The sequence below is a fragment of the Camelina sativa genome, chromosome 19 (assembly GCF_000633955.1).
Source record: "Camelina sativa cultivar DH55 chromosome 19, Cs, whole genome shotgun sequence".
Lineage (NCBI taxonomy): Eukaryota > Viridiplantae > Streptophyta > Magnoliopsida > Brassicales > Brassicaceae > Camelina > Camelina sativa.
In genome coordinates this window covers 9085833-9095256 of record NC_025703.1, presented here as the reverse complement: position 1 = coordinate 9095256, position 9424 = coordinate 9085833, and the positions used below count along the sequence as shown (strand labels likewise).

At 33.8% G+C, this 9424-nt stretch overlaps 3 protein-coding genes across 3 annotated transcripts in view; 1 reads left to right on the top strand and 2 right to left on the bottom strand.

The window, feature by feature from the left end:
- LOC104765658 (histone H1-like) lies at nucleotides 7-2256 on the top strand. Its single transcript, XM_010489415.1, has 3 exons — nucleotides 7-928; nucleotides 1463-1528; nucleotides 1650-2256. The coding sequence occupies exons 1-3, from the start codon at nucleotides 8-10 to the stop codon at nucleotides 1959-1961; spliced, it is 1299 nt and encodes a 432-aa protein (XP_010487717.1). The 5' UTR covers nucleotide 7; the 3' UTR covers nucleotides 1962-2256.
- Nucleotides 6969-9424, bottom strand: part of LOC104765657 — a 9582-nt gene continuing 7126 nt past the window's right edge. The window contains exons 3-4 of the mRNA XM_010489414.2: nucleotides 7535-7779; nucleotides 6969-7452 (exon numbers count right to left, since the gene is read on the bottom strand). Of these exons, the coding sequence (XP_010487716.1) occupies nucleotides 7122-7452; nucleotides 7535-7767 (564 nt within the window). The 5' untranslated portion in view covers nucleotides 7768-7779 and the 3' untranslated portion in view covers nucleotides 6969-7121. The remainder of the gene's footprint in view (nucleotides 7453-7534; nucleotides 7780-9424) is intronic.
- On the bottom strand, nucleotides 8148-8823 carry LOC104767598 (glutathione S-transferase T3-like). The gene is made up of 2 exons (XM_010491600.1): nucleotides 8565-8823; nucleotides 8148-8512 (listed from the first exon to the last, which is right to left on the bottom strand). Exons 1-2 carry the CDS (start codon nucleotides 8821-8823, stop codon nucleotides 8148-8150), a joined length of 624 nt encoding a protein of 207 aa, XP_010489902.1.

The following is a 9424-nucleotide window of genomic DNA, read 5'->3' as shown; positions in this document are numbered from 1 at the left end:
TGTGTAGATGATTTGCGCTGCGATTGCCGCGTTGAACGAACCGGATGGTTCAAGCAAGATGGCAATTTCGAGATACATCGAGAGATGTCACTCCGGTTTACCATCTGCTCATCCTGCTCTGTTGACTCATAGCCTCAAGATTTTGAAGAACAGTGGTGTTCTTGCTATGGTTAAGAAGTCTTACAAATTCGCTGTTTCCTCTGGTCCTCCTGAGAGTGTAGCTGTTGCTGCCGCTGCCGCCGCTCAAGGTCTCGATGTTCCCAGATTTGAGATTCTTCCTCAAGTTAACAACACCGTCAATGATCCCATGTCTGCCTCTGCCTCTGGCTCTGCTTCTCAGCCTCAGAAACGAGGTCGTGGTCGTCCTCCTAAACCGAAACCTGAAGCTCAGCCACAACCACTACAAGCCATTCAACCTAATCAAGTCCAGTCTAATGGACAGCAAATCTGGCAACAGCAGCAAGTCGGATCACCTGCACCTAGACCAACCGAAGCTGCTCCTGTTCCGGTTCCGGTTACAGAGTCGGCTAAGAGAGGACCTGGTCGTCCAAGGAAGAACGGAACTGCTGCTGCTCCTGCTGTTGGACCAATCGTTCAGGCTTCGGTTATGGCTGGAATCATGAAACGTAGAGGTAGACCACCGGGTCGTAGAGCTGCTGGGAGACAGAGGAAGCCCAAATCCGTCTCTGCAACTGCCTCTGTGTATCCGTATGTTGCTAATGGTGCTAGACGCAGGGGAAGGCCTAGGAGAATTGTTGACCCTAGCAGCACCGTTAACGTTGCTCCAGTAAGTGGTCAAACTGTAGCGGCTGCTGTTGCTCCAGGGATGAAGCGTGGACGAGGACGACCACCTAAGATTGGTGGTGTTATCAGTAGGCTTATGAAGCCTATAAGAGGACGAGGACGTCCCGTTGGTAGACCCAGAAAGGTAAATTCTCACATTCCAATCCTGTTTTTTTTTTGTGATCTCTGAGTTAGTGTACTGTGTATGATTGTGTTCACTGCTCCGCCGTCAAAGATAAAAGGTTGAGACTTTGTGTTGCAATCATTGTGGAATTAAGTACCATGTCACTTTCCGCTTTTGAGCATTGTCTGTTTTCGAGTATCCCATATCTGTCTGACTTAGTATCTATCCAGTGTTTTTATTATATTCGTGTCTGTCCCTCACTTTTGTTGGCTTATCCTTATCTGTGTTTTTTTTGGCGTAATTAAGACCAAGTGGTCGGTGATGTCTCGCTTTAGCTTGTAATAATTTTATCAATTAGTGTGTGAACTAATCTGTTTTTATGGTTTCTGAGTCATAACATAGTCGTGTTCTCCGGTATGTATATTCTTTTTTTTTAAAGTAGTAACGTGTTCAATTGATTTAAGTTTAAAAGACTTTCTTGATTTAACCATTTAGTGTCTATCTTTGAATTTTTTGTAATTGATTATCTAACATTATTGCCGTTTATGAACTTAGATTGCTACATCAGTCACCACTGGGACACAAGATTCTGGAGAACTCAAGAGAAAGTTTGATATTTTTGTAAGTGTTGATGATAATATAATAAACATTTTGGTTGTGCTTCATTTGATTCGTTTCTTGATTTAAAATTCCCCATTCTGCTTTCTTAATGTTTTGGTTTTGGTCTCTAAATATGATTCAGCAAGAGAAAGTAAAAGAAATCGTGAAGGTGTTGAAAGATGGAGTAACTAGTGACGATCCTGCAGTGGTGCAAGCTATAAAAGATCTGGAAGGACTAACAGTGACGGAGACGGTTGAGCCACCACAAGCCATGGAAGAAGTGCAGCCACAGCCAATGGAGACTGCAGCACCAGAGACTGAACCTCAAACTGAAGCTGCTGAAACGCAAGGAGGACAGGAACAGGGACAAGAAAGTGAAGGAGGAGAAGGACAGACCCAGACCGAGACCCAGAGTCAGACAGAAGCAGAGGCAATGCAAGAAGCACTGTTCTGAAGAATAATTATAAATAATAAATCAATCTAGACATAATAGCCTTGGTGTTTGGCGTTAGGAGGAGTGTTTTATTTATTTCTAGTTTATTTAGGTTTTGGAATCGTATCTTTAATTTATATAAAAAAAATAATCTATAAGGAATTTTAATCTTTTTTCGTAGGTTTTGTTGTCTGGATAAGCAAAAACAAAAGACTCGGTAATGCCGTAATGGTGTTGTTGTCGGTGTGTCTTTAACCAAAACGTTCAAGTCGTGGCTGTAAATTAGCGATGTTTCTAGTGTTCCGTTTTTCTTTCTTATGCCTGTGTCTGTGTGCCTTTGGTTTTTCAATCTGTTTTCTACTTTGCTTGCGATTTGCTTGTGCTACTTTTAGCAGGTCCAATCTTAACATCATAAGTTGTCGTTGGTATCATCTCATAACTGCTGGTACGAAGGTATTCACCCGAAAAATTATTAGAGGTAAGGCAGTATTCGATGTGTTGACTTTGACATTGTTTAGCAAGTAAATTTATATATTTTAATATAATAAATTAAAAAAAAAATTAGTTCTTTTATAGGTTTTTTAAACTTGTTTTTCTTTTTTGTTGAAAAAAAAAATCATAACATTTGGCAAAGGCCATAACAACTATGTTCGTGTTGTCCATGTCTTCTCTCTTATAACAGAGTACTAGATTAAGACCCGTGCTAGAGTACGGGTTGAAATTTATTTTATTTTTATTATATTTTTTATATTAAATATAATTTATGTGATTGTTGTTAAAAGTTTTTTAGATAAAATATTATGCAATAAAATCATATGCTAAATATAATGGCTTGAAAAACAACACATATTTTGTAAGTTTTATATCGTTAATGATTCTAAATAAGTACCTGTGCTATTTTATAGTTGTTAATGATTCTAGATAAGTAAACATATTTTGTTAATAATGGTTAAATTTAATTTTATACAAAATTTTGTATATTTTATATTTTAAATTTTTTTTTAATATGTTGTATTAGTTTATATATGGGAAGTTATTTCAACAATGTATATTCTACATCATGACTTAAATGTCATTATAAGACATAATTTTGTAAATTTAGTTTTTAAAAAGCGAGTTATTATATTATGAGTAATTTAATATATTGTTATACTTTTTGTTTTAATATACTTGGTTTCTTGAAATTCTTTCATATTATAGTGACATATTATTGACATTGCTATAACAAATCAATTTAGAGTGTTTATAGTTTCTAACTTTTATATCAAGTTTCAATATGTTAAAAATATTTCAAAATAAACTATTTAAGGTTTATTATATTATAAAATTCAACAAAAAATATAAAATTGAATTTAAATATTCAAATTTTGACCCGTTACTCAGTAAAAATTTTAATTCAATAGATATTATTTTTAAAGAATAATTTTACTAAAGCTTGAATATTTTATAGATTGAACAATTTATATTTGTTTTTAAAAATTCGACTTATGGTATATCTAGAAATAAAACTATTTTTAAATATAATAAATAATATGATAATTTATTTGTTTCACAAAATAACTCATATATAAAAATGAGAGGTGAAGTATAATGATAATTAACAAATTAATATGTTAAGCTAGATATCAAAAGATTTTCTTTGATGAATAATTTAATAAAGAAAATTAATATGGTAAGTTAGATGATATGATTCGTTAGAATATTCTCTTTAAGATTTTTGGAAACAACATGCTCTTATAATAAAATCTTCCAAAAATAAATTAATTTTGCATACAGTATTTAATTTGTAACCAATTAATCTATCAATTAATGTATAACCTATTTGTAACTAATTTATTAAAATTATATAGTTTACAAAACAATGTTGTTTACTTCCGTTTTATTATAAAGCGGATTTTTGGCATCATCAAACAGTCATTGCTTGCTTAAATGGTTAAATTTTGTAACTAAAAGAAAAATATGAATTTTCACCAAAAATAAAAAAGATATGAAATGTCTCTTTTTAAAAAATCTAGAGATATTAGTTTCTGATTTTGTTCCTCAAACAATAAAATGTACATCATTATGAATTTATGAATACAAATTATAATGTAAAAAAAACAAAAATTGTCTTTATAGATTTTATCAATAATTTCTACCTTAATACGTGGCACGGGAAAAATATAAAGCTTACAAATAAAAATGTTGTTGAAATGGTACTCTTTAATTATGATAAATTTATTATTTTGATTAATCATTTTTAATCGATTTCGTAAATAAATTCAAAGTAAAATATGTGTCACGGAATGGTTTGGGTCTTCAAAAAAAAAGAAAATTGTACATGCAACTGAAAAAAGATAATTTTTTCAGTTAGTTCATCTTTTAATTTTATTCTTTTGGATATAACAAAGCATTTAATATTATGATTATACCATTTAAATAGATTGTTTTTTTTTTGTGATATACTGTATGATAACATATTTTCAATGAACATTTGCTAGTTACTAGTAACTTAACAAGTTTACAATGAACATTTGCTAGTTACTAGTAACTTATTGTTTTGGTCTCGTAGTGTCGTACATCTATTTAAACGGAGTAATTAAAACAGGACTTTAACATTGATTAAACGGTGTTTTAATTTTTCGTACAATGACTTAAACGGTAAACATGTCAATTAGTAGAACATAATACATTAGAACCTCTGTAAATTAATAGTAGCTATAAACTGATATATTTTTTCGATCCCAGATTGGACCAGTTTAATTTTAGTCACAACACGATAAAATAATAAAATAATAATTTTTGAAAATACTTTATAAAGATATGGTTTCATCAATACTATAAATTAATAATTATATAAAATTATCAAAATATATGTATATATATACACTAATTTTTGTTTGAATTCATTTCTAATATTTTTACTATATAAAAGACTTTGATTATTCTCTTCAAAATATTATAATTATTATTTTTATTCTATAAAAAGATTAGTTATATTAATGAAATCTTTTTTTAACCTTTTCTTGAAAAAAATTACCAAATTAGGAAAGTATCTCTTAAACTTTTTTAAATTAAAAAATTTTCATGGTCTCAACTTAATTAATTTATAAAAGTTTTACTGTAGTTAGCTTCTAAGAGCATAGGCATTGGTGTCCTATGGTTTTTGGTCCTCCAAATTTAATATTATTATTTTGAAAGTTTCTTATTTTTAGTATGAGCATTGCTGTCTATTTGTATTTGGTCTCCGAATAAAATAATAATATTTTGAAAGTTTAAACATTAATTATTTAAATTAAAAAGTAAATTCACAGTAAAGAATTAATAAAAAGAAAACATATAACATTAACATTGAAAACATAAAAAAATTACAAAGTTACAAAAAAGTTGAAAAACAAAAACATACAATTAAGACACTAAAATAGAAAACATAAAACATACAAACATCAAAAGTAAAAACAAACATTTTATTCAATTCATAGAAATTTTAAAATTAATCTTCATTATCCGGAAGATGTCCAAAGTTAGTCCAAATATGCTCAATCAAATCATGTTTTAGTTGGTCATGAGCTTGTTTATCCCGAAGTCTTGTTTGACGAGTAATCATAGTGCCGATATTTGAACCCACACCGGCGGCACCAACGGTATATGGTTGATCCACATGTTCTCCGTGTTGAAATTCAGAAACAATGTTTCAGAAACTGTATGTATGTCGTTCATCTTCGACAATCATATTATGGAGTATTATGCATGCTCTTATAACATTTGCCATTTTGTATTTATCCCATAAACGAGACGGATTTTTAATAACAGCGAATCTAGCTTGCAAGACTCCAAAGGCACGCTCAACATCTTTCCGCACAGCTTTTTGTTTTTTAGAAAAGAGAGAATTTTTCATACCTTGTGGAAGTCGGATAGATTGAATAAAAGTGGCCCAATTTGGATAAATCCCATAAGTGAGATAGTACGCCAAATTGTACTCCCTTCCGTTGACAACGTAGTTGACTTCCGGAGCTTGACCGGTTATTATGTCATCAAAAACATTAGATCGATCAAGAATATTAAGATCGTTCATAGTACCTGGAGCTCCAAAAAAGGCATGCCATATCCAGAGGTCATACGAAGCTACCGCTTCCAACACGATTATAGGTTTTCCGGTTGATCGTGAATACATGCATTTCCAAGCCGTGGGAGAATTCTTCACCCCCAATGCATACAGTCAATGCTCCCAACCATCCCGAGAAATCCACACTGTTCATTATGATACAATAGTCTTTCTAGGTCCTCCGGTGTAGGACGTCTTAGGTATTCATCGCCAAACACTTGGATGATGTCGGCGGTAAACTCGTGCAAACATTTCCGAGCTGTTGAAGCACCAATTCGTACGTACTCGTCAACACTGTCAGACGAACTACCATATGCCAATTGACGAATTGCTGCAGTACATTTTTGTATAGGTGATAAACCAGCCCGTCCAGTTGCATCCTGGGTTTGGTGGAAATATTCGACTTCGGTAGAGAGACGTTGCACAATACGCATGAACAATGGCTTGTGCATGCGAAACCGTCGCCGGAATAAATATTCTGGAAATGTTGGAGTGTTACTGAAATAATCATTCCAAAGATTATTATGGCCTTCTTCCCGGTTTCTCTCGATATAAATCATTTTGTTTGGCTCCTTTGGTTCCGGAATAATATGCGAAAAATCATAAATCTTTTGTAAATAAGCATCAAAATTATCACCATCATCTCCTTGGTAGTGATAATGACCATCATCTCCTTGGTAGTGATAATGGTTTGAAGATGATCCCATTTCAAATAATAAAAAAATTTAGAAAGAGTCAACTTGTATTGAAGAGAAAGAGAGATCTTGTATTGAGGAGAATAAGAGCTCGTGTGAATGTGTAACCCATGATGTTTTCTTTGGTGTTGCATTATGGTCTGCTTGCAATGTGTAACCCGTGACATTAAAAATAAATACTGCCAAGTAACATAGTACATCCTGACTCTTTTACAAGTACATAATGCGAAGATTCAAAACCCGTGAGCCTCAACTTTATAATGAAGAATCTGTGACTCTATAGTGTAAAAACAAGTACAAACACAAAGGCCATTACAAAAGCAGAGTCATTACAAAGGCATAGCATGAACATCCGAGTCATTATATTACATGAGCACCCTAACTAAATGTCTCCAATCTGATTTAAGTAGACATGAACAAGATACCTAGAAGACCTACCACAATAGCCATTAAACCAACAACCAGGAAATCAGTTACATTTCTAAACCTATTTTCCTTACGCAGCTCAGAAACTATATTCTCTAACATAACCATTTTCTGTTCAGTTGCATAACTCTGATCCCTAACCTGATTGATCTCTGATTCATAGTCATTGAAGAAGGTTAAGTAATCTACCTTCTCAGCCTTCACTTCATATCGCCTATCACTGTCTCTCATCTCCTCCATTACAGCCACATCCCACCACTTGTGAATATGCATCTCTCCATCATCAACATTTGGACATGTGAAGAACCTGCAATAAGTAACAAAGTTATCATATATAGTAAAACTTAAACTTCAATAACATTAAAAACAGAACAGCTAAAATCACATACCTTCTGTTGTAGCAGTTGGATAGAATAGGTTGAGCACCACAGTAGCATACCTTGGGGAATCCATGCTCAATCTCAGGTTGAGGTGGGTATTGACTCGGTTCAGCATTGATGAACGTACTCTCTGCTTCATCCATAAGAATCAAAGCTTCTATTTCTCTCTCCGCAGTGTCCTCTGAGTACCTATCATACTGATCTGATGAATCAGGCTGAGAGTAGCTATAGTCTTGGCCCATTTCTGAGTTAACCTGAAGATAAACAAGAAGAAGCAGATTAGACTTAATAGAACAAATGTTAAAAAGAAATCACAATTTGATTAAGTGAGTTAAGACTTAAGATAATAGTACAGATAACACAATATATTGATAAGATAATAGACTTATATAGATTCAATTTAAAACATGGAACACAAAAGCCGAGTTACTAGAACATGAAATACAAATCAAACAGGAAATACAATGCATCGAAACTTAAGCAAGAAATACAAACAACAAACACATAGTTAATATCAGAAATACTGGGACACTATCTTGTTCATGATAACTTCTTCACTCGCATTCAAGGGTTCCTTTTCGGCTAAGAGAGTGTCTAGGATGGCCAGCTTTTGTAGTTTCTCCTATTCAGCCAATTCCTCTTTCTTGACATCCCACATGCTCTTATACTGAGCAAGAGTCTTCATGTATGTGGACTGAGCATTGTTCCTCTTTGCCTTTGGAGCCTTGATCCCTTCTGGCCTTTTCTCATAGTCCTCAACATTGCAGCTTGATGCTTGTGAACCTTCAGCAGCTGGTTTCCTCTTTGTTGCAGGCTGAGATGGAGGCGTGTTAATAGCGTTAAGGCTGAGCCATTTCTGCTCATACCTTAACAGACACCAACAATGTTCAAGGTTAAACTTCTTCTTATGGTCAGAGAAGTAGATATCATGTGCATTCTTTAGGATATCATTTTCAGAATGACCAGAGCTGTTCAGTCTCTCTGCATCTGCCATTACCCCCACAGAACTTGTTAGTTTGGTCATTTATCTTGTGCCAACGCTGCTTGCAATGTGTCACCAGCATCTGTTCACCACCATTTCTAGCATGAGGAGAGTCAGCATAGTACCGGCTAATCCTTTGCCAGAAGCTTCCTCTCTTTTGTTGATTTGCAACAATGGCATCCTTTGAAGTGTTGAGCCATGCAGAGATCAGGACTTCATCATCAGCAGGTGCCCATGTCTTTCTATCCTTGCGCTCCAATGGAGTTTCTTGAGAAAGAGGTGGCGCCTTAGAAGGTTGGGAGCTGAGAGGAGGCATTTGTGAGCTGTTCTGTCTAGAAGGTGGATAACTTTCAAAACGAAAGTTTTCATTTATACCACCTTCTTCTTGACTGTTAAGCAGGTTTAAGTAAGAAGAAGACTGATAAAAGGGATTCGTAGAATCCATATGAAGAATCTTAGAGAATGAGTAGAGAAGAGAAGGGATTAGATAAGAGAATGGATTAGATAAGAGACGCGATTAGAACTGAGAAGGGGTTACAAAATGAAAGAGATTTATGATGGAAATAGAAAGAAGATGGTTGAGGTTTAATAGGTTAAAAGGTAACTTGCAATAAGTAACAAAACATAATGAACTAACAACCACAGTCTAATCAGAAGATGGTTGGGGTTTAATAGGTTAAAAGGTAACTTGCAATAAGTAACAAAATTTAATGAGCTAACAACCATAGTCTAATCACAATTTATGACAAGTACACTTCACAAAAGCTATGAAGTAGTCTTTACTGGCTCATTCAACTTAAAGGTGGCATAAACACATGTGAAGAAGAAAGCTATGAAGTAGGTATTACTATGGATGCATTGGTGTCTTTACTTGCTAATTCATTTTACTTGATAACTGCATCAGTAGCATTCAAAAT

Bases quoted from the DNA above. Each gene is read 5' to 3' on its own strand.
- LOC104767598 (XM_010491600.1), bottom strand. From the start codon at position 8,823: ATGCCTCCTCTCAGCTCCCAACCTTCTAAGGCGCCACCTCTTTCTCAA. The intron at 8,513-8,564 runs GTTGGCACAAGA...GGGTAATGGCAG, and splicing joins GGTGACACATTGCAAGCAGC to ATGCAGAGAGACTGAACAGC.
- LOC104765658 (XM_010489415.1), top strand. From the start codon at position 8: ATGATTTGCGCTGCGATTGCCGCGTTGAACGAACCGGATGGTTCAAGC. The intron at 929-1,462 runs GTAAATTCTCAC...TTATGAACTTAG, and splicing joins CCGTTGGTAGACCCAGAAAG to ATTGCTACATCAGTCACCAC. The intron at 1,529-1,649 runs GTAAGTGTTGAT...AATATGATTCAG, and splicing joins AGAGAAAGTTTGATATTTTT to CAAGAGAAAGTAAAAGAAAT.